At 35.8% G+C, this 25,706-nt stretch overlaps 1 protein-coding gene across 3 annotated transcripts in view; it reads left to right on the forward strand.

The window, feature by feature from the left end:
• ugcg (UDP-glucose ceramide glucosyltransferase) overlaps positions 1–25,706 on the forward strand; it is a 60,475-nt gene that overhangs the window by 7,744 nt on the left and 27,025 nt on the right. For 2 of the 3 annotated variants that reach the window (XR_015500397.1, NM_001024207.2), the window contains 1 exon segment: positions 6,808–6,949. Coding sequence is in view for 1 of the 3 variants with exons in the window: in NM_001024207.2 (NP_001019378.1) it covers positions 6,808–6,949 (142 nt within the window). In the remaining 2 variants the exon portion in view is untranslated. 3 annotated transcript variants of the gene reach the window in all.

The following is a 25,706-nucleotide window of genomic DNA, read 5'->3' on the forward strand; positions in this document are numbered from 1 at the left end:
AACTGTCAACAATATTCTGTCTTTATTTTATACACTTTTTGTCAAAGTGATCTGTAGCTAAATTGACGGCATTCGTATTTAGTTTTTCGATTGTACGGTAGCTCTGAACTATCAAAACACCTTTCAAAGCTCTTTTTTTAGATGTGAAAAGTGGAAAAAATCAAATTCGATTTTTATTTTTTTAAATTATTCATTTATTTTTCAAGACAACTTTTTATGACAAATGAAAATTTTGGAGGTCAATACGACTGACACAACAAATATATTTATTTATTAGGTCAAATTAATTTTTTTTATGTGTGAAAATTATTGACAAAATTTTGTATTCAGTGTGCAATAATCTTTACTCAACTTTTACTCAAGATCACTTGAGACTTTTACTCAAGAGCCTTGCCAAAAACGTCAAATTTAGGGACAATAGCAATGTTTTCATCCACCTTGGTGATGGAAACGACAAGATGCGCATACATTTTAAAATACACATTAAGTAGGATTAACTTTTTGATTAATAAAAAATGCACAAACTGCGATAGAAACATTTTTACCGAACAAATTCCAGTATGCGCATTAAAAATGAATGGACAAAAACAGCAGGCTGAGCACATTGTAAAGCATCTAAAATGTTGTTGTCATCGTTCTAAAGCATCTTAACAATTTCAGTATTAGTGTTATTACATTATTAATTACCTCCAGAATTGTCAAGAGCATCACTCTGTGCTCTCACACCTTTAAATGCTACCACCAAACGTTCATTGCGTGTTAGAATTTTCTTCTGAGGTGCAATTAATTTATTAAATAAGAAATTCCGTTGTTACTTTTGATATTTGGTGAGAGTTAAAGTTAATCAGAAAGTGGCTAATTTTTTTTGACTCATTGGATGAAAAATCAGCTTTATTTGCATTTTTTTAATGCAACATTTCTAGTTTTGCGGATAAATTTAATAAGGTTTTTTGCATGTGGAAACATAGTGTTAAGTTAATGTTTTTTTCTCATTCTGTTTTTAATACATTGTCAAAACTAATGACATTCTGTGTTATACATTTTATCACATTTATTTTTTGGTGTTTTCCACGTAACAGGAAATCATCGGGCTCTAGCATAAATAACAGCATATGAAGCATAAATGTTCCTCATACGTTCACCTACATTCACCGTCAGAGCTACGCACAAACAATGCGTGTCCATTCACACGTCTTAAGTTTACTGATACTTAGTGGTATGACATTGACAAACACCATACTTGAATCGATAAGATAAAGTATATCTGATTCATTCTACTTCTAGAAGACATCTGAATGATGATAGTTGTTGCATAAAGTAGCATATATGACCATTTAATTCACCAAGCTTTAGAAATGTGCCTCCCATATATAAATCATAGTTTGTATGAAGACAGAAAATGCATCATAGAAGAGTTTCAGACTCACAGGGATCAATGTACCATGAGTAATCAAAGGAAATTAAATCCCAATGGTTTATTAAAATGCAGTCATTGTTATTTTTAGAAATTTGGCCTTTTTGCTGGATTTTTTTTTTTTGGTTACGGGTAGGAGGTGGTGTGTGTTTTGCTGTTCCTCTAATGGCGTGATGCAGTGAGATGAAACCGCGTCGCCCTTCATAGTTAATAGAGCATGAGATAAGCCAACACCTCCAGCAGGAGCGTCTCTCACATCAACTATGCTGAAGAGCTGCTTCCAGAGCTTTCAGAAATCCCCTCACTGACTCATGGGCAGAGCCGAGGAAATGCATTACATATGTGCCAATAGCAGGCCTTGTCTTTTTACTGGCTTATCATTTTGTAGGACATCAAGAAGGACTAGTTCCTTTATTCTTTGTTACAGCTTTAGACATTTTGTGAAGCTCTTTTTTAAAGTTCAAGTTCCTTGCCTGGTTTTGGCCTGTGGTTTATAAATACATATGAAACTGAAAGCACAAATCTTTGTCTTAAAGGCAGCATTTACGCCAATGTTTTTTTGTTTAAAACATACTGAATGACATCGCTTCTTGTCCAGACTTGCGTTTTGCTCTGTTTCAGATTAACTATCTTCATCCGATGATATGTGAACAACATTCATGCTCACTGTGCATGTATATATTTTGTCAGGTTCTGTACTTGTGTAATTGTGAGGTTTGACGAATTAGAGAATGATATGTTATAGTCTAGAAGGCCAGTCAGAGAGCAATGTATAGCTTCACTTTTAAGTCCGTTTTAGTTCATCTATTGAAACATAACACCAGTGTTTCCAAACTAAAATAGGAACTTACAGTAAGTGTTTTAAAAACACTCTGTTTATCCAGGTCGAAAATGTAAGGGTGCTTTCACACCTGTAGATCGATTGTTATGTTCTGAAACGGGGATTAAAATTGTTACATTGTTGCTTTTTTATTTCTTGTTGCGTTTCACAAAGTTTCTAAACGGACCAAAATTGTTAAAACAAGTCACGTGCCAGTAAACTCTCCTCATAGTTGTCAGAGTTTGCTTTATTTCCCAGGATTCCACTAAGCGGTCATAAGTTATTTTAATTTATGACAATGTGAAATACGACTTTATAAGCAAAAAAAGTTCACTTTAATTTTGAATTGTTACGCACAGACATCTTCACCAAATCACAGATCAGGCTTCAAAGGTTGTAAAATGTTTATCTATTTTATATTAGAAGGCATTCGATAGGAATGCCAATTCAATAGGAAATGCAGTTTTACCTGTATGAATGACATCCTATCCTACTCTTCATTCTCTCTTCTTATAGCTATATAGGCCTACTACTTAGGCCTATATACTTACTTAATAATAATAATAACAATACAATGTGATATAGCCTGGTTTGTTAGTTCGTTAGATCGTATCGCTTTCTCACTACAACCAAGCCGCTTCTGAGTTTGTTTCAGCCCAGCTGAGACAACCTCATTCAGCCGGTCTTGGACCGATTGTTTTGGTGCGAATCTGAGCGCATTTGTGGGTTGCACAAACTGAGCTAATGGGCAAACGTGCCAGGTTCCTAAATGAACGTCTCGGGTGAAAGGACGCTAAGAGAAGTGTGGACACTAGTAGTAGATGTAACAAAACATATCAGTGATTTGTTTAAAAATACATTTTTGTTCTGCTGGTTAAATTCTTTACATCCCAGTACAACTCATTGTAGGTTTCAATTTATTTATATGATCCTGGAAGTCATATTAAGACCAAAAATTTTGTCTAATCAAAATGTTTGGGTCTGAAGTAACATTTCCGTAGGCTGTCCTACGTGCCTGTGAGCATGTGTATTCACTTATCTCTGTATTCCCTGTTCAGCCAGACAGGATATGTCATTACCACTACTTATTTCATTTTTATGCACTTTGTTCTGTAACATTTTCTCACTGGTTAATGAGAGGTAATCTGACTCTCTTTCATCTTGTCACTTGAGCCTCTGCTCTGCCTGTGTTTTGGGCGAGGCGTGGCTTTGGATGGTGATTTATCAGGCGATGGCAGGATTTTAGCTTTTAAAGCTAGCTTGCTATTGCTAGCCTCTCTGAAATCAACTACTCTACCTTTAATGAGTGATTCACAAATTTCTTCAAAAACATATTATTTCAGGAATTAAACACACTGGGTTCTCTAGTATTTCATGTGTGACCTGATGAAGACCTTATAGGTCAAAACATTGTCCATTAAAATTTTTGAGATTTAAAGTTGTAGTTGCAGTACTGTTTACTTAAGTTTCTATTTTGTTTGGCTTGATCGATCAGTTGCCTTTTCTTAGATGTGTGTGCACTCTTTCCTTTCAGAAGGGTTCATCCCTTCAGAGGGATCGGAGCATAGGGATGAGTGCTTCTGAACTCAACACAGTTTGTGACACCAAACTGTTTCACTGCTCTAAAAATCATATTCTGAAGTATCCATCAGGTGTATTTTTCCAAATCCTTCATTCCAAATGGTCTTTTTAAAGTGGCAAGTTTTGAGCACCTCAGTTTGGAATGACACTTCAATATGGCAGCAATGACTCCAAAGTTTTCTTCAGAATGTAATGCATATTTATATAGCTCATTTTACGTGTATAGCCATACACCCAAAGAGTTTCACAATCATGTAGAGGGTCTCTCCACACCACCATCAGTGTGCAGCATCCACTTTTATGATGCGATGGCAGCCACAGGACAATGACGCCATTGCGCTCGCCACACACCAGCTATTGGTGGAGTGGAGAGACCAAGATGTAGCCAATTCGGTGGATGGGGATGATTAGGAAGACATGGTGGGGAAGGGCCGATGGAGGGAATTTGGCCAGAACATTGGGTAACACCCCTACTTTTTACAAAAAGTGCCAGGGGATTTTTAATGACCACAGAGAGTCAGGACCTCAGTTTAACATCTCATCCGAAAGACGGTGCTTACTGGACAGTGGGACTCGCACAGTTCATAGGTAACACTAACAGCACTTCCAACTCCAACCTAGTCTTCCTAAGTGATCTCCCATCAAGGTGCTGACCAGGCTTCAGTGAGTAACTGGTCCTGGGCTGCAGGGTGATATGGCTTTGGCTGTGAAACTTTCTTCAGAAGGTATTGTATCTAATTTGGAACGATTGTTCCAAGAGCCATAGATCCGTTTATTGCTAGATCGCATATAAACTAGTAGCCAATAAGGAAGCAAAGTAAAACTTTTTGGGTGAACTATCCATTTGACAATTATCAGTTAAATCGATTATCAGTTTCTATAACTGTATATAATTTTTTTATAACTGTAGACTAAACTGTCTTGATACAGCTGGGATTTTAGTTTAGTTTCTGTTAATCATTTAGTCTTCTAAAGTAATCTGTATGTAAAATGGCCAATATCTGCAGAATAATCAGCTTGGCCAATATATTTTACTTTGTCATGCTCTAAACAACAGTTTGTGTTTTAGCATCTAGTTTATCGTCTTTGTTTTTTTTTTTCACATCACTGACTCACATCACATTTTGCATTGGCTTTAGGTTGAGATGTGGTTTGACATTTACAAGAAAGTGCCAGCGGTGATGTTTTGGCAGTCGAGATAGACGAACTTATCAGAAACAAACATGCTCCGACAGCTTTTAATGGCTGCGTCTGCCTTGGAAGCTTCCCGCTAGTTCTGTAAAGAGCTGGCAAGTGTGTCAGGAAAGACTCCAGACCCTTCAGACAGGAGCAGATAGGAAGTGCAGTTCCTGAGAACGAGAGGTTTCCAGAAAACTGCTCAAATTGCCAGAAATTAAACATCTATATACATTCAGGTCCGTCTATATGCATCTATATGCTTAACTTCAACTGAGCACCGTGCCATCAAAACAAGACAAATATGAATAGTTCACAGTAAGAATTTGAACTTGAGAAGGTTTGTAAGCAGTACTGTGACATGTAGGAATGCTTTAATGTGAATTACATCCAAAAATTGTGCCAGACACATGCTTGTAGGTTGTAACTTTGTTACCTTGATGATGTAGTCCTATAGACTTCAAGCACTATGATGCTTTCTTCTTAATTCAAAGTATGACAAGTGACACTGCAGTAACTTTGGAAACAAAACCAGTTGGATCACTTGCTTTGCTGCGGTACATAGATAAACTATTAGCTGCCAGTCAAACTGCAAACAAACAGTTGATCCCTGTTTGAAATATTACACCGTTTGACAGCATGCATTAGTGTTGCGGCCTTTATTTGGTTATAATTGGTCATCTGCAAATAGAGAAACCAACGTTTGACACAACAGACCAGCCTGTTTTTTTTTTTTTTGTAGTTTTTTTTTTCTAATTGTGTCAAGGCAACTGTATTTTCACACATGCAGGAATTTTTCAGAAAGCAAGCATTTTTTTATAGCTAAATTATTTAATAGAGTGCAATTATAAACTTAAACATTAAATTATTTTTAATCCACGACTGTTTTTGACAAATATATTATTGTCACATCACACATCTGATAATGAATGACTCACTTGATAGTGATTGCCTCAATAAGAGTAAATTCACTTGTTAATGTTGCTTTTGGATGACGGAAGTGTCCCCTTTTAAAGACCCCCCGGTAGGGCTGACAATATATAGTTTCAGCATCGATATCGCAATGTGCACATGCACAATATTCACATCGCAAGATCTGCAATGTTGAGTCTGAATTATAGTTGACCAGAAGCCACAGAATTGTATTTAATTACTGTATTTATATGGAATTTATACAATTTACACAAAAAAATTTTCTCACTTAGAATTTTTGTCTTGTTTCTAATCCAAATATCTACATTTTAAAGCGGAAATAAGAATTTTTTACTTATCCCAGTGGCAGATCATTTTGCTTGTTTTAAGGAAAAACTCTTTTTATTTTGACTTATTTTTTATTGAAGTTAAAAACAAAATATTTTCAATCGATCTAAGAATTTGTAGATATTTGAAAAATACGGAAAAAAATTTTCATTGTGGTTATTAAATGTATTAACTGAATACTGTTAAACTCCGCGGAAAACTGTCAAATTGAGCTATTCAAACTATCTTGTAAAACTGTATGTGTACCGTAATAATTTGCTGCAGAATATTTAAATATGGCAGTATCAAATTTTAGCAGTTCATTCCGCTGTGGCGACCCCTGATTAATAAAAGGGACTAAGCCGAAAAAATAAATAAATCAATGAATGAATATCAATTTTTTTTCAATATTGTGCAGCCATACTTCCCGGCATCCCATAAAATCACCTCTGAAATTCACATTCCCATGCAAAGGAAGGAACATGAACATCCTCTTCATGCAGATTATGTCCAGTTCTTTATATGTAGTGCACAATGTAATTTTAAAAAGCTGACATCCATGATTTTCTCTTTTCAGCCGTCTGCATCTCAACAAGAAGACCCCAGACAAGGTGCCATACAGCAAACTAGCTGGTGTTTCGCTGCTGAAGCCACTCAAGGGTGTGGACCCCAATCTAATAAACAATCTCGAGACATTTTTTGAACTGGACTATCCCAAGGTACCGTCCTATAAGCTGTTTGATGTAGCTTGAGCTGCTGCTGACAGCCAAGTTTTTGTTATACGTGTTTGAAACTTCCAGAATTAACTCATTCTGACCTGCACTATATAACCTGCTAATACTTTGTGAGATGTTGTTTCTGTCAGTTTTTAGGCTAAATGTTAAGGTCTGGGATTCCAAAGCATCCAGAATTAATTTCAGTGTTTCTTCTCCCATTATATTTGGCACTCTTGAAAGTCAAGCTTTACTTTTTTTCTTTATATAGCAACAGATCTCAACAGAAGTTATTTAATGTTCCTTTCCTACAGTACAGGTCTATACTTTTCTTTGTTAAACAAATAACAATATGTTAGATTATTTACATGACGGCGTAGCATAATTGTCTCTACATTGACATTTGTCTTCTTTTTGTATATCATTCTTTGGATATATGGAATATAGGCCTTTTACAATAATCTATATCGACTTATTGCACAACACACGGCCATGACATCAATCATTTTTGGTGATGCAATATAAATCATCCATACAATTAAAAAAATATATAATATAATCAAATAATATAAATATAATCAACTTTTAGCTGATTGCACAACCTCTTTATCTCTACTGGAGGTGTTAGTATAGTTAAAAACAAACACTATAATATATTTATATCTGGAATCTGTTACTAGTTCCATTTACTTTGCATGTTTTTGTTAACATTGATCATTATTATTTATTTGCTTAGGACAGAGATGCCCAAAGCAGGGCCCGCGGGCCAAAGTTGTCCCATTGTAACCTTTGATTTGGCCCACCATTCCATCTAAGAATGGATGGAGACGATTGGGGCGAATGCCTTTAACATGGAGATCGTCATTTCTGATTTGACGTATTCTTTGTTTTTGTTTGTTTGTTTTATTGCTGAGCTGCAAAAAAAAAGCGAAGTGAAATGAAATGTTTCAATTAAATGTTGCAAATGAACTGATATACTTTGGATAGAAATAGAGAACAATGCAGAAGACATTGTTAAGGCAAAAAAGAGTGTTCCGTTCCGTTATAAATGAGATTGTTTTTGTATTTACTGTAATAAGTTCATTATAAAATGTTAAAGAATTATGTCGTATTAGTTAATATAATGCAATGTTTTCTAGTTATTTTTAATATTATTGAATAAATTTGAAATATATATATGGCAACTATATTACCTTAGGCCCACTAGCCTCAATCAAGGTTGCTTTTTGGCCGTTCATAAGAAAATGTTAGGGCACCGCTGATTTAGGATATACATTTTCCCATTCTGATTCCAATGCCCAATTATTAAATAGTTTAAATGACTATAATTGAATTAAATATTCTTTAGAATAAAATAGGATGCGTTCTTTGGAAGAGTGTACTTGCATTATGATGCTATTATATTGTCATTATTGCATAATGAGTGGCATAAAATGATCTTTAAATGACAATAATTTTGTTTATCGCAATATATTTTGGTGCAATATATCATACAACAAAAATAGATATTGTAACAGGCCTAATGGAATATATACTCCCACTAGCAGTGAGAGAAATATGATGCATCAACCAGATAGAAATCGAAAAATAATGTCAATGAATCACACTTATAGCTACAGTGCTGCTCTTTGTATAAAGTGTGTGACACTATAATCGCAACATGTATTCAGCCAGGGCCTGTTTGAACTAACAGCTATGTGCCTTGTGTTGACCGCAAGACTTTTAACAGGTTCCAAAAATACATATATACATATCTATCATCGAAAGTGCTCTTTATCTCACACATACTCTAATTAGCATCATTTACATCAATGTGTGTTTAAGTAGCCATACTATTTATTTTCAACCATTTGTTTCATTTGAATTCAAACTAAATATAACAGAAAAAGTGTGCTCTGATTTCAAAATACCAATTTTAATTGCCCATCTACTCCCATGTAAACCTAGGACAAACACTGCATTTTAAAACAATGATAACATTTAAGGTCGGAACTCTGGAACATAAGGGTAACTTTGCACTTTTAAATCTTAAATATTGTGGTTAAGTAGAACTTGTTTTAGCTATGTGATGCTGTTTATACTCGGGACCTAAAAATAACTCGCACCAAGCGCTAAATGCAGGTAAATCTGAAGAACTGGTGAGTATTCTAGCAATGTCAGTCACCAGTTGTAAAGGTAAATTCTTGAATTATTATGCAATGTAGGGCGAGGCAGGGCCGCAGTAGGTAGTGCTGTCGCCTTACAGGAAGAAGGTCGCTGGTTCGAACCTTGGCTCAGTTGGCGTTTCTGTGTGGAGTTTGCATGTTCTCCCTGCCTTCGCGTGGGTTTCCTCCGGGTGCTCCGGTTTCCCCCACAGTCCAAAGACATGCGATACAGGACAGGTGAATTGGGTAGTCTAAATTGTCCGTAGTGTATGAGTGTGTGTGGATGTTTCCCAAAAATGGGTTGCAGCTGAAAGGGCATCCGCTGCGTAAAAACTTGCTGGATAAGTTGGTGGTTCATTCCGCTGTGGCGACCCCAGATTAATAAAAGGACTAAGCCGACAAGAAAATGAAATGATAATGCAATGTAGTGAGAATTACAGTCAGTTTTTTTTTTATTTTATTTTTTTTTTTATAGAGACTTCTTCTGTTTTTGTATATGGTGGGATCATGTGCCCTGCTGTCAATTTAGGTTTCATTGTGCATATGTATGGCACTTTGATAAAACACAAGTGTATGAAGTTGTCCGTATCTGGCCATTTCAAAGGACATTATTTCGTGGGATAGCGAGAACAGATGTTAATAGCAAAGTACATCATCGACTTGCGGTTTTCATGCTTCAGGATGAGGTTTTTAAACAGTGGATCCACATCCGCCTAGAGTTCACGAGCATCACACAGTGTATGATGAACTGATGACTGCAACAAGAGAAATCGGCTTCTCAAACTGTGCGAGTGTATTGCAGTGTATTGCTGCCAAATGCACATTGTTTTGAGTTAAAATGCCTCTATTGGTGTTTATTCTTGTAAATACTGTTTGGCCTAAAGTGAAAGTTAACAGTTTGAGAGGGATTCTCTATTTATGTCCTCAAAGTGAGAGCAGCATAACTCCCTTGCTTTTTAGGAGAGTGTTTAATAGAGAAATAGCATCCCCAGATACACACAATAGTAAAATAAGATTTTAAAAAGCAGAGACGGCAACTGGCGCAGAAGGAATTTCTATCATCAGTTCCAATAAATAAATAATAAATGACTGTTTGGCTTGCAGTCAATAACATTAATAGTTTTTTTTTTCTTGAATGGTCTTGTAAATATTATTAGTGACTGCAACATCCATATCACCCTGCAGCCCAAGACTGGTGGTTACTCACTAAAGCCAAAAAGGACTGGTCAGTACCTGGATGGGAGACCACCAGGGAAAACTAGATTGCTGTTGAAGGTGGTGTTAATGAGACCAGCAGGGGACGCTCAACCTGCGGCCTATGTGGGTCCTAATGCCCCAGTATAGTGAAGGGGACACTATACTGTCAGTGAGTGCTGTTTTTTCGGATGAGATGTTAAACCAAGGTCCTGACTCTCTCTGGTCATTAAAAATCCAAAAAATCAGTTGCCTGATCAGATTTCAGAGGTGCTGGACTTAAAATGTGTGCCCATACATGTTAAATGCGCTAGATAAACACACATTACATTACAAAGTAGTAAAAACTGCCTGTTTTGCAAAAAGAGAGAGCTGGTAAACAAATAATTTGGTTGAAAAATCTTTTTACGTCACTGGCATATATGGCAGAACCTTTTTTTTTGGACCTGTTTAAACTATTCATACCCTTTCTGTATGAATATGCATCAGCTTTTGCACACATCCTGTTAAAACCACCTACAGTCAGTAATGTCCGTTTTGTCAGATTTTGGGGCATCATGACTTCTGAATGAACTCTACAATGGCTTTCCATCTCTCTAATTCATCCAACACATCCTGTGTTTCATGTAGTTCAGTTCCAACACATTTTATTCATTTCCTTGAATTTAGATCATCCATTTAAATGAATTAATTCAAGTCTTGGAAAGCTAATAAAAATGATTTGATGAAAATCAGGGTAACCCTTTTGGCATTAGAATTGCCTTAATTCTTCACAGTGCTAGAAATATTGCTTAGAGATTTGTTACACAGTTGCTGGAGAATTGACATCTTTACATCCATGATGTGAATCTCCAGTTCCAGCACTTCCAAAAGGCGCTCTGTTAGATTGATATCTGGTATCTGTGGAGGTCATTTGAGTTTAGAGGCTCACTCTCATAATCAAGAAACCAGCTTGAGATGATCTGAGCATTGTGACATGCCACATTATCCTACTATAAGTAGCGTCACAATATCGGGTTCACTGTGGTCATAAAGGGATTGTCATAGTCACTCACATTTGACTGTGGTCAACAAATCATACTCAAATGGCCCAAAGTGTGCCAATAAAATCTTTTTGTTCCTCATTACACCACCAGTTGCCTGAATTGTTGGAGAAAGACGTGATGGATTCATGTTTTCATGTTATTAGGACCATATTCTGGCCTGACCATCCTCATGTCCCAGCAGAATTCAAGATTCTTCAGACCAGATGACCTTTCACCAGTCTTCTAATGTCCAGTTTTGTTGAGCCTTTGTGAATTGTTTGCTCTTATCAGCTGACAAGAGTGGTTTTCTTCTGCTGAAGATCATCAAAATTTGATGTGTTGTGTTCAGAAATGCTCTTCTGCAGATCTCGGTTGTACTGAATGATTATTTAATGCAAGTTTCAGCATGTGCACAGTGTTAATATTGTGAAAAATATTTGAGAAATAAAGCACAGCGTCAAAGAGAACAAAATCATTGCTTCCTGATCAACTGGCACCAACTATCAAAAAGAAAAATAGATTTGCTGTGTTAGGAGAAGCCGATGTGGGCTTTTTTTTCTTATTGAATAAATTACTTGCATCTCAGAAGACGAAACTTAATGAAAGTGCAGTGGCTTTTAAAAGGTCATGAAATCCCCCTCTTTCAGTTTAAGTCTACCTCAGAATTAAAAAAAAAAAAAACATCATAATGGGCATGGAACGCAGCGAGCAGAGGGAGGAGTGGGCGTGGCCTACAGAGCAGGGGAAAAAGGGAGAGCGAACAACTGTTGTCAGGTGGCTCACAAAATAATACCCAAACTGTGAAGAAACCCATGATTTTGGAGTTATAAAGTTAAAATGCAAAGAAATAAACAGTAAGTTAATGCCCTGCTGCATTTGTTATTCGTAACTTCATATTAACATAACCACAATTTGTTATATCATTCTAAAAATAATCATGTAAACACTATAAATGAGGAGGACTTATCACCTCCTTAATCCCCGGGTCTGAATGCAGACACAGTGAATAGCAGTGCAGCAGGTCTCTTTCCCTGTCTATTCCAACCATTAACCCTGCCGGTAATCTGAAGGATTTTAAACATGGACGAACACAGCACAGCACCACATAGGCAATGTGTCTGAATGATAACAAACTCCACTGATAAAAGACAAAGTTTGCCATTCTCCAATTCTCATACAGCTCTCTCGACAAAAATGCTTGCTGCAAATCAACAGCTTTGCTGTATCAGCCCTGAGAGCATCGCGGGCAAACACATGCAACAAACCCTGTGACAACATTACGACCCTTCATTAATGGCTAAATACTGCTTTCTGTATGCAGACACGGTCTCACAGCTTGGCAGGTCTGCCTTGCCTATGGAGAGCATCTGCTCTCATGAATAATTAAGAAGCAGGGTCTTCTTATAGGATAGGAGAACTCCGTTATGAATAATCATAATCGTATCATCATTCCACTAGGAAATTCCTGATACATCACCGATTTTGTTCCCACGCCATAAATTATTAAAAAAAAAAAGATGAAATTAGCTGACAAAAAAAATTATCCAGTTTTCCTTGCAATTAAAGCTAACAGGTGCTAATATTGTCTTAAATGATGCTCAACACACACAAATTTGTTAAACTTTCAACAGTACTCAAGGGTGTCTTAAATCTTTAAAGGTGCAAGACCGCTTTTTGGGAGCACAGATTCTCAAGGCAGAGTCTTTGGCCATGCTGTTTTAGAACAATCTAAACATTTCAGATGTTTGTTTTTTGCTTTAAATCTGCATTTTTAAAGTTAACGCACAATTTAGTGCGTCTATTAACCATTTTCCATGCAACAATCTAAATTGTGCATAAATATAGGTGGATAGAAACATCTGTATACTGTTGTCTGTCTATCAGCTTGAACCCAGTCAGTCTCTTCTCTGATTTCTGGCATCAAAAAGTAATCCCTAGAGATGCCTGTGAAAATTCCAGTAGATTGGCAGCGTTTCTGAAATAGTACCAACAGCCATGTCAAATTCAAATTCATTTAAATCAAATTTCTCTATTCTGATGCTCAGTTTTAAACTTCCGTTTCATCTCGACTACATCTGAATGCCTAAATATTTCGATTTACTGGCTATTTAGATATTTAGGTTAATGAGCTACATGCTGGTTGAGTGCAAGATACCATTTTATAGTTGCTATTCATCACTTTGTCCTACATTTGTGATATTCAAAAGGACATCAATGTGGGGAAATGATGTGGGTAAATTCACTATTGCAACAGAGTGTGTGTTCTTGCTAAGTGCTAAATGTGTGACTTCCTGTAGAGACTGTGGTGTTGTGGGTGATGTGCACTTAAACTCTCATTACGTTTATGAAAGGAACAATGTTGTTATCCCACCAAGTGTTGGTGGATCATTGCCTGCTCTTGGAGATGCTATAATGGTTGTAATGGCACTCTTGCTGTTTTCAGCATTGCTGTAGATTGTGTGTCATGTGCAGGGTGGTCTTCTCAACTCACACTGGCACTTTGTGTTGTTTGTGGCTTCAATCTTTGGCAATTGCTGCAAGCCACCTACTTTGTAAGCTAAAGATAATATGAACAAAAAACAAAGCTCGAAACGTATTTCCCAGAAGTAATGCTGCTTTGTTTTTATGCAAATAAAGTTTATGTTTTGGTGTGCAGGACATTCCTGTCTTGCATTCCTTAGGCACTGGAGAATACGTTGTCTCATCAGGAATTTGAATAGGTGTTCACATTTTCCAGGCAAATTTATGCATACGAAGCCCATCCCAACTAGGGATTCAAGCTCTGAACATTTTCAAACGTAAAACTATATCCTAATGTCTCTGAAAAAATACATGTTCTGCTCACATTGTACTGCAAAACTATGCAAATCATATTTACATGAAGAAACAAAAGCCTGCCTTTTAGCATTTTGGTGTATCTTCTAAAAGTTTTTGTTCACCAGATATGACACCGATGTGTTTCACCCTTCAGGATTTTCTAAAGATGGCAACTGTGCATCTATAATGCAGTGGTTACCGTAGACGTGATGGAAACACGCAGGGTGCGTCCCCTGATAATACATACTAATCTTTGTTGCTGAGCACCAACACCATCTAATTACAGTGTTTCTATTTTGCATCCTGACTTGAACACAAAGCTTTGGATAAATCACTGATGCTTTTCTAATGAGGTGCTTTCGCAGGTGGGGCGGCTTCGCCAAATAACTGATTTCCCATTGGATGATTGTGCTCTGTTGTGAGCCATCTGTCAGAGCTTCTAAATTAAAAATGAAATGGATCTGTTGTATGACATGCAATATAATGACTTGCGCAGACCAGAGACTCCAGTTCCTGCAGTTTCATTTGATGAGAGAAGGGCTTAATATTGTTGTATTTAAAAAAAAAAGCAAGTAATATCATTAGAGCTGCAATGCATTCAATTTATGAATCTTAATCTAGTCAGAAGGCAGTCCTTTATTGCACATAACTGCTTTGGTGCTTTCTCATTCATTTTGTAAATGGAAACATTTTTAATGAAGGCGAGATGAGACTCTGAGATGAAAAACATCTTTAACATTCATACAAGTATAAAAAAAATTAAATGCAAAGCAAATCAAGTAATTTAATCAGTACAAATTTTTCTGTTGTGGATCATCTTAAAATATTTTCTTATTAGATTGAATTGCAGTTAAAATACTGGACAATCCTTTTGAAAATGCAAAGCAGGGTAAATTGTAGAGCTGTTTTCAATGAAGATATAATATTTTAGCTTGCTTTAGGTCAGTTTTTTATTTTTTAATGAGGAACTATAGATCTGAACAATTTTGGCTGATACTGATAACTCTCTGGAAGCCGCTAATCGATATATTTATATGTTGATATACACAAATCTTGATATTAATTTTTCTAAAACCCATGACAAAAAAACACAAGGCAACCCAATCAAGGCCACACTTTATTTTTATGGTCTGTTTGTTGAATTGAAGTTACATTGCAACTAATTCTCATTAGATTATTAGTAGACTGTTAGATTGGGGTTAGGATTAGTGTAAATTGGCAAAGTTTCTTATAGTCAGTTAAATGTCTGTTAAAAGAGCATTATCAACAGATATTAAGCAGACAGTCTACTAAAACTCAAATGGACCATTAAAATAAAGTGTTACCGAAATTAATTTTCATACTGCAAAAAACAAGGAAACTGCAAAGAAACATGTAGACCAGGTGGCGTCTAACCCTGTTTCTGGAGATCTACATTCCTGCAGAGTTCAGCTCCAACCTTGATCAAACACAACTAATCCAACTAAGTAGGATCTGAAGGAGCACTTAGTACTTAAAGGCAGGTTTGTTTGATCAAGGTTGCATCTGAACTCTGTAGGAAGGTGAAATTTTAAGAACAGGGCTGGTTACCCCTGGTCTTAAACTTTCTTTGTGCAAAATCATTTACAAATTGCTATTCTTAAGCTAAAACAAAATAAATGAGTGTGTATCTGCTGTGTGTCGTGTCATGTGGAAGGCACCAATTAAAATGGCTTTAATAGATCCGATTGATCATTTTCATATTGGGCAGATGACAATAAAGTTAAATTAATGTTTATTATCTTATCGTGAAGGTGTCGCAGTGGCGCAGTAGGTAGTGCTGTTGCCTCACAACAAGAATGTTGCTGGTTCGAGCCCCGGCTGCGTCAGTTAGCGTTTCTGTGTGGAGTTTGCATGTTATCCCTGCGTTCGCGTGGGTTTCCTCCGAGTGCTCCGGTTTCCCCCAAAGTCCAAAGACATGCGGTGAATTGGGTAGGCTAAAGTGTCCGTAGAGTATGAGTGTTAATAAGTGTCTGTGGATGTTTCCCAGAGATTGGTTGTGGCTGGAAGGGCATCCGCTGATTAAAAAACATTCAGGGTAAGTTGGCGGTTCATTCCGCTGTGGGGACCCCAGATTAACAATGGGACTAAACTGAAAATAAAATAAATGAATGAATCTTATAGTGAAATGGCAGATGATTTATTGAACCACTACCTTTAATAGTATCTCTATGTTAAGTGTCATTAGGGGTGAGACTGTTTAATTCATATCACTGTTCTGGGGTCATGATTCTTGGTTTTTCGGTTACTTATTTAAAAAAAAAAACTTTTGTAACACTTAAATACCATTTAGAAATACCATACATCAGCATAAAATTGGCAGTCTTAAAATCTACTGTTTACAGTATGTTTAAAAAGTTATTCTCAGGGACATGAGAATAACTATTCTAATTTCAGTGTTAAAGCTTTAATTTAGTCATTTCTGGTTGACTTCTGGTTGAATTCTTTAATACTTTCACCAACATATTTGTTAACTTTAGACACTTAGGCCCAATCCCAATTCTATTTTTGTACCCTGACCCCTACAAAATGTACCCCTAAGAAATAGGACAGCACTACAGCACCTGTACACGTCATCATATGTCATCGTGACCTCATGCTTCATATGAGATCAGATGATGGCGACTGCTGTAGTTATTCCAGTTGCGTTATTTTTGTAATTTATCTTCAGGAAATCACTGAAGGCATATATCATGTTATCATAATGAAATAATGTGACAATAAGATCGTAACTGTACTGAGCATTTACATATTGGCCATATTCATCTAGGTAAACACAAGAAAACAACATTAACCTTATAGCAGACACTGTAAAAAGCTCATTCCCAACCACTAGACTTTTCTGACAGGGTATTCGAGTGTCAGAATTTTGTGGGACTACTATACAGAAGTTATTAGTATGGATTATAGATAGCCAAATTTAGCATTTTTTTATTTTTATTTTATTTTATATTTTAAAGCATGACGGTAAAACACGAACAATGTTTATGTATTAAAAACATGTGCTTGTTTGTTGTCCTGTCTTCCGGGTGCAGCTGTGCAGCCATTAGCTATGTTTCCGTCCACCTATTTTTATGCGCATAAAAAAGCGGTAGATGGAAACGCCAACATGCGCATACATTTTTAAAAATGCGCATAAAAAACTTATGTGCATAACGGAGTTAGATAAACTTTTTATTCTAAAAGAAAAGATGCACATAAACTTCGATGGAAACACTTTTGCCGAATAAATTTTAGTATGCGCAATAAAAAAGGTTGTGTGATAAGAGATCATGTGATGATGCAAATGTGTGTAAACGAACAAACCTGCAGGGTGAGCACACTGTAAACCATCTGAACTGTTGTTTTGGTCATTCTAAAACGCCTTAACTACCTCAGTATTAGTGTTATCATTTTATTATTGACCTCTAGAATCAAGAGCGTCTGTGCTCCACGTCTGACACTTTCAAACGATACCGCGTGTTCACTGTGTGTCAGGATTGCCTTCTGAGGCGCAAGTCATTTATTAAATGAAGAAAAGATTGATGCAGCTTCTCCTTCTGCAGCAAATTCAGTTTTTACTGTTGATATTTGGCGCCAGTTAAACAGGAAGTGACGATTTTGTTCGCTTTGACTCGTTGAATGGAAACCCTGCTTTATTTGCATATCTTTTATGCGGTTCTGGGAAATTTTCTTACCCCTTGGTTTCAAGTGTGGCCCTAAAAATCTCTCTTTTGAGGATTATCTAGCCATTCCCCTTAGCCCTACTCCTTCAAGCTACAGAGAATTTGATAAGGAGAATTAAGTAGAATTAGTATTGGGCCTTAGTCCACTGTTAAATATGGGTATTCTGACTTTATGCATTATGCCTATGTTATAGAGCAAGAACATGTTGATTTAAAAGCATTTATGAGCTAAGAAGTACATATTGTTGGATCACATATTCCAGTCAGACACCAAAACACTCCAGACACTCATTTCTGTGTCAAATCATTGAGGAAAAAATTTAAATAAAACCTGAACAGTTTGTTGTACACAAGTACTTAACCCTGTAAAAAGAACCAAATGGTTTCGGTAACCCCCTTTTATTAAATGAAAGAAAAATGTTTATAAGTTTTTTTTTTTATTTTACTCACTAACTTGCGTTTTTGCTGATCTAAAAAAAACAAAAAATTTTAGATTGAATTTTATAGCGCAAGGAATATCACTCAAAATTCTCTAGAGAAATACTGCATGTTTACCTAGTATTGTGCAGCCCTAGTTGATAGTGTGCTATATCTAACTAAGGGTATATGATTCTTAAAGTCTTAAAATGTCTTACATTTCGAAAAGAACAATTTATGCCTTAAAGTCTTAAATTCACTGAAATATTGTCTTTTAGGTCTTAAATTGATTTAAACAGGTCTTAGTTTTCCTTTATAAAAGCTACCCAATCGATCCAACACTCATCCAATCACCAACAATGCATCTTAATACAACTTTTAGCTAAATTATATTTATACAGTCTGTTTTAAGTTATATTGAAAAAATGTATGTGTACAACTAGGTCTGCTAGTTTTGACATTTCATTTTAAATATGTGGCTAAAAAATAATTAATTAGAATTTGTTTTTTGATAAGGCACATACTTTTTTTTTCTGCTGGACCATTAAAAAAATCCTTTTAGCCCTGCATACATCTGAAATTTAATGCTTCATGGTCTTAAAAAGGTCTTAAAGTCTTAAATTTGACTTGTTGAAACTTAGAAACCCTGATAACTTTAGCTAACAATTACGGCTGCAAAAATAGAACATTAATCAGTTAGCTTTCCCAGTGTCTCGCATGTGAATGAAGGTTGATGTTCATTTCTTCTTCTCTAGTTTATTCTACTGATCACAGTTTAATGTCATCTCTAGTGTTGTTAGAGGTGGATAAACCTTCATCACTTTTTATATGCTCCAATCAACAGATTTCAGAGTGACGTGAACGTAAATGATGGGGTGCATTATTTCTGCAGTGGTGCACTGCATTCAGACATAGATGTGCAGATGAGGCATTCTGCTCTATTTTCCACCACACAGCTGTTTGAGCAGCACAGATGTTGAGTCCTCCTTCTGGCTGCTGTTTCTGTTTGCTATGATGGAGAAGTGTTTTCCCTATTCCATGGGCTTTTTCCAGCAAACATTGTTTTTAAAAGCATCTACTTAAGAGGAAAAAGCTAATCAAGTGATCTAAGATGTTCCAGGCATTTAGTCTAGCATTGAAAACCAGCAATTTGCCCAATTTTCTGCACTAAAATTGAAACCACCTATTGTTGCAATTTAAACAAATAGGGTTACTTTATCTTTGTTCCAAGTTATAAATTTCTCAGAGACCTCTGCATAGTATGCATTATGCTTTATTTATTGACGCCAGTTGGATTCCAAGTCAATCTTATGTATGAATTTATTGATATCACACTAGGCCTATATTGGAGCTTGTTCATACTTTTTATGTTGAAGATTGCATTATTATGTAATATTTGTAAAAATAAAAAATAAAAAAACAACAACTGTTAAATGTAATTTTAGTCCAATCTCAAAATGAATATCAATTGATCACATGGTGTTGTGATGCCCACATTTATATGTAGCATTAAATTATTTATGTTTTTTTTTTTGCACTTAATAGGTTACTTATGCATATTTATAATAGGTTGTCTATGTAATACTTGTTTTTAGTGGTTGTAACCTGAAAAAAAAATTATTGGCTTATCTGCTAAATCAGTTAGTAAGACGCTCAAGTATTACGAGTAGATGCGAGATGCAGAATGAAGATATAAAGTGGCTCACCTTAATATCTTCATTCTGCATCTCGCATCTACTCATAAAGTAAGATCTCTTTTCTTAACCACAAAAACCAGTTACATTAACATTACTGAAAACATTTGCTCTGTGGAAGTTTTCTCCAGTTCTTTAATTCAGGCCTAATTAGATCAAAGCAAGTGCAAATGCATATTTAATTTCTCTATAGAGACGATAAATAGCTTCTCTCTTTTAAGCAGATGGCATAAAGCTCTTGCCATATGCAATTACAAGACAAAGTAAAATCTTCCTTGGCTTCTAGCTTTGTTTAAAGGAAAAGCTTGATGTAATGTACAAATGAATCATTCTAATACTTTAAATCTTGACTGTGAATGATGTATAATGAGTAAAATAATCAGTTGCTTTTAACAAAAATGACAACTTTGAAAGTGACTTTTTCTTTCCAAGCATTCCCTAGTCATCGCAGGAATATCACAGAATTGCTGTTTATATTTATTTTTGACTCTGCTTTTGCAGTGATCATATGTGTTAGATATCCCTACAAGGATTGTGAGTCTACAGTAAGCATGACGGTCATTATGCAGGTCTGAATTGTCAGCATTTCTGGATAATTTGCCAAGAAACAAGCAGTGAATTTTGTGAGTCAGATTGTATCGGTTGGAGCATGTCAGCTATTTTCAAATCTCTAGCGCAGCTCGTCCTCACTCATTCTTATCATTTACTGAACGTCAAAAGCAACCATTAGTATCTCTTGCCTAAACATGGTCAAAGGCAGAGGAATAATGGCATTGTTTGACTTCATTTAACTTGTGCATTTAAAAATGTAATCGTCTACCAGATAAAAAAAAACAAACAGACATTTCAACTGACTAAAAATTGGTTATTGATTAAAAAAATCATTTAACCAATTATGAACAATTTCCTTTTAAAAGTGTGGTCCAGAGTGTATTTTTAAGGCTTGGTTGAGTTTAAAACATGCAAAGCAATGTTTGCTCATGGTTCATTTGCAAAAAATCATGTTATTTTTTTCATTTATCTTACTTTGATTATATACAGCTACTCAGCTAACATGAAAATGGCTGTCATATTTCCTAGTTCCTTTGAGGTCAGCTTACATAATGTGCTATGATTCACAGATCGGCTCTACATCACCAGGAAAAGCGTCACGCCTTTACCAGCATGTGCTTTGGCGTTGTATAAATACTGTGTCAGGTGTCAGAGTAGCTGTTCGCCGTATCAGTTTGAGCCTGAATCAGACACAAAAAGACACAGGACACAGCTGAACCTCATCCCTGTTTTCTAAAATAATGTCTGACAAGTGTCTTCTAAATGTATTCGGATTATAAGCCTGTGTAAATAATATGAAACATTCTCATATATTTTGCGAGTTCATTATCAGAGATGTGACTGTTTACAGGGATTTGACCGATAAATATGAGTTTGTAGCTAAATTGCTAACGGTGCCAAACAGCATTTCCCTCTGTTTACATCATTGTTTACGTCCTTGCTACGTCCTTGCTACAACATAGTGTTAACACTAGAAACTGTGCTACAGTAAATACTCACAGTTTGTGGCTCACAATCCACAGCGTCATCTATTATGGTTGGAGCTGCTCCTTCGAGGAGTTTTTAGCAAAATCCAGCTCTGAACTGGGAGAGATTCTGGAAGCTGTCCTTTGTCAAATGCTAGCTATAGATTTTTGTATAATTCACTGGAACATAATTAAAAATAAACTGTAAGCACTTCTCTCTTTGTGTCGTGTCCTTTAGAAGCCCAAAAACAGAAACAGAATGAGCTCTGTGGAAATAGCAGTGTTTGGACAGCATTTTAGCTTACTTTGATAAAACATTACAATGTTTATGATCTCACTAGCCCGGATGTTTTTTTTTTTTTTTGTCCCCAAACTTTGTTCGCTGTAGGTTTTGCTAAGCTAACTCTGAAAAACCCAATGTCTTGCATTCAGAGCATCTTACTTTCAGATATGTCACACAGCTACAATACACATTAACTAAAGTTTAAATATGATACCGTAGTGGACCACCCCTTTAATGTGTAATTTAGAAGGCCTAATAATTCTGACTTTGTATATTTCACTTTACACCCATAGAATTAACAGCCATTTGAGGTGGAATCTCCACCCCACCACAAAACAGTTTCTTTCCTTGGGATACCGCTATTAATAAAACACACATCTCGAATGTTAACCAATCACCAATGAATAATTTTTTATACTAAAAAATTAAAAGAGTTTGTTGCACAAAAAAAGTAGGCTTTTAGCAAATGAAATTGTTTGGGATCTTCATCTCTCTTGGCGTTTCAGATTTCAGGCCAGGAGAGAATCTTTTTAAATTAAAGTTAGTCTTGTTTTATTTTGGCTGATTATGATTGCTTATGCTTTAACATATGAAACACCATTGCAAGCTTATTAGTCTTATCTCAGTTTAACACATTTTTAGCCAGGTTTGCATCCTGCAAAATGTAACACGTTTTTTTTTTTCAGTCAGTGTTGCTGCAGAATAAAAAAAATAAATGTATTGAATATTTGCAAACGTGACAGTGAGTTCAAGCTTCTAGGAATTTCTGAAATGACGCACACGACACTGTGGAATGTGATCTGGATCTGGATTTCATGAGGGCCAGATGTTCAGCTGTTAAGAGCCGATGCTTTATCAAATTTACAATCTCTTTCTGTAGAGCGTACTTAATGACATCACAGGAGCAGCTGACAGCTAGTAACTTAAAGGATTTTCAAACTAGACATCCTTGGGTCTTTTTAAAGCTAAATTCTGAGTAATCTAGTTTTACACTTCATACCTCTCTTATATGCTGGCCTTTCAACTTGTACAATCCTAAAACTCATGTTAGCATATTTGTGATATCAGTGGCTTTGTTTACATGGATATCTTTTTTTTTCAGTCTGAATGAAATTATCCTGATTGGTGAATCTGAATGTGATGTTCATATGAATGCTAATTAAAGCATCTAGGTTGTTGTGCAAGTTTATGTCAAAAGCTTCAAATCAGATTGATAAGTTTTTCTCACCATTTGCAATTGTTTTTTACAGTAAAAAGGTATGGAGTCAATCTAGGGCCATATATACTTGCAAAATAAAAAAAGTTTTGAAAACAAAAAAAAAGTATTGCAAATCTCCAAAAATCGCAAAAAGCGAAAATTAATTTTTGAGAAATAAAAATAAAATTTGCTGACATTTGCTTTGGAATAAAAAAAAATGTTTTTTTTTTTTTTTGCAAAACATTTTTATATAGCATTGCTTTTACAAAACCTGTCCAATCAATTGCAATGCACATTTTGATTTGCTTTTTAGTCATCCCAGCCCTCTCCGTGCTGACACGTAGCGCAAGCTTTGTGATTGGTCAACTCGGTATCGGTGACAAACTTTGTCAAAAAAAGTGCTGAGAGCCGTGAGCCCAATGGAGTGAATGTTTACAAGTCCCGTGAGTCCAAATGGAAACTTTCATTTTGTGTTTACCTTTTATAAATAAAGTTGCTGCAAAAATGCCGGTTCCCGCCTATGAATAAGTGAGCTTTAGCTACTCGTAGCGTTCGGAAAATAACAAAACACCCACAAAGAAACTCAACTCAGAGGAACACAAAAACCTATACTGCTAGTTAGCGTTTTTAGAAGTGTTATTTTGTATTGCAGAGCAACACAAACAGAAAATGCACAACTAAGGCAGACGCTGTGGGTCACACCAATCACTCAACGCAGAAGTATAAATCAGCCTTTAGATGTAAGATGCTTTGAGCTGCACCATTTAAGCTTGGCATTTATTATCTTTCCAGCAATTTAAAATGATGTGGAAAAGCACAGAGATTTAAAAATGGGCCGACAGTGGGGGGGACAGTAGTAGCTTCAAGTTACACAGGAGTATAAGGTTGCAAATGCAAGTGAGAACATACTCTGAGACTCTGAGAAATGGCAAAACAACAGCACTGAGTGAACATTCCGTGTCTTTTGAAGAAAAGCAATTTGGAGAATGTGCAAACTGACATTAATCTTTAACAACGTTGAAAGCATCCGAAACAGCTGCTGTACATTGTCCTCCACCATTTTAGCTGAATTGACCACATGACAAAAAAACATGGTTTCATAGTGTGCATTGCACCACACAATTCAAATTTTCAAATTTATCTACTTTGGAAAGCAGTTTCAACACTATTGTTTTTATTAATTAAAAGTGGCATCTCTGTGTGGATGGAAGCTTAAAATGAAATGAAAAATAAGTGTTTTTAAACCACAACAACAACAAAAATGTTTTAGTGTGCACATGGCTGTAATCTATAGCTGTTTCACAATATGCATTAAGCGGTCCTTGTTGCAAAACTCAATGAACACATGGTGGCGTTTGAAGGTGTGAGACGCAGAGCGAAAATGCTCTTAACGGTTCAGGAGGTAATTAGTAATATAATGACAAGAATACTGAACGGTTAAGACATTTTAAATCAGGGGTTTTCAAGCTGTGGGTCGCACAGTGAGGAAAGGTGGGACGTGCAATGTTACTTAGCTGCAGCTATATTTACATTGTGTTGAATCAAAACCAGTACCATAATGAGCGAACAACTCTTTAGAGGCGATTCTGTTTTTTAAATGAATCATTTAGGTTAAAACACATGAGCTGAAACAGTGTCTACGTCAGGAGCGTGCAGCATTTATGACCGCAGCTGCAAAGTGTTTGCAAAGATGGAATAGTTATTTAAACTCAAAGTGCTGCAGACTTTTGATACGTCATCATATCAAACCAAATCTAAAAAGGAGCCACACAGAAAATATGATCAGTCCTACCTCAATCTTAGTTTTATTGTCGGCAGAGTTGCAGGGGGGGTGAAGAAGTCCTGCATTTTCTTTTAGGCTTAGAAAAGCTTGCAAGTGCTTGCATGAAACCGTTAAAACTTAACCGCCACCTGACGAAAAAACATTCTGCATATGTCAACAAAGGTTGATCATATTCTCTTCTAAAAAAGGAGAGTATCAACAAAAAATTATCACAGTTACAGCCAGCATCCCACAGAAAGCACTTTGAGCCTCATTTTGTGCATAACGAATCGAAAAATCCAAAAAGCCGCACACTATATATTTTTGACTGCTTTGAATGAATACATTTTTTACCCATTTTTCCATAATAAAATATTATGGTGGGTCATGAGATTGAATTAATTGCCTAGGTGGGTCCCTAAATAAATAAAAGTTTGGGAACCTCTGTTTTAGATGACCAAAACCACAATTCAGATCAGCCTGCTGGTTTGTCCATTCACACACCTTTTTTATCATAACATAATAATAACATTTATAACATAAACTTAATAACATAACACTTTAAATCACATGTCTTGTAATGCATATACTGGAATTTATTCAGTAGAAGTGTTTTCTTATAGTTTATGCACATCTTTTCTTATTGAATAAAAAGTTTAACCTACTCAGCTTTAAGTTTTTTATGCACATTTTCAAAATGGTTGCGCATCTTGGCATTTCCATCAATTATTTGTTTTTAACTAATTTGTTTTATTTCTAATGTGGAAAGTATCTTTGTAAGGCTTCTGCATGTTATATATATTTAAAAGGAAGAAAAACAGTAAATCGTTGTTTGAATGCTGTAATGTTTAAATTTCCCATTAAAATGTGTGAAGGTCATGTCACCATCTGGAGGAACGAATCTAATATCTCACAGGACATGTTCTGTGTTCTTGCAAGTTCATTTTCCCGAGGTAACTTTTCAAGAACGGTCAACAAGAACACAAGTCCGTTCTTGGAATTGAAAAACAGAGTTTTATTTGTTCGCAT

This window comes from Danio rerio, chromosome 10, assembly GCF_052040795.2.
Source record: "Danio rerio strain M-AB ecotype USA chromosome 10, GRCz13ab, whole genome shotgun sequence".
Lineage (NCBI taxonomy): Eukaryota > Metazoa > Chordata > Actinopteri > Cypriniformes > Danionidae > Danio > Danio rerio.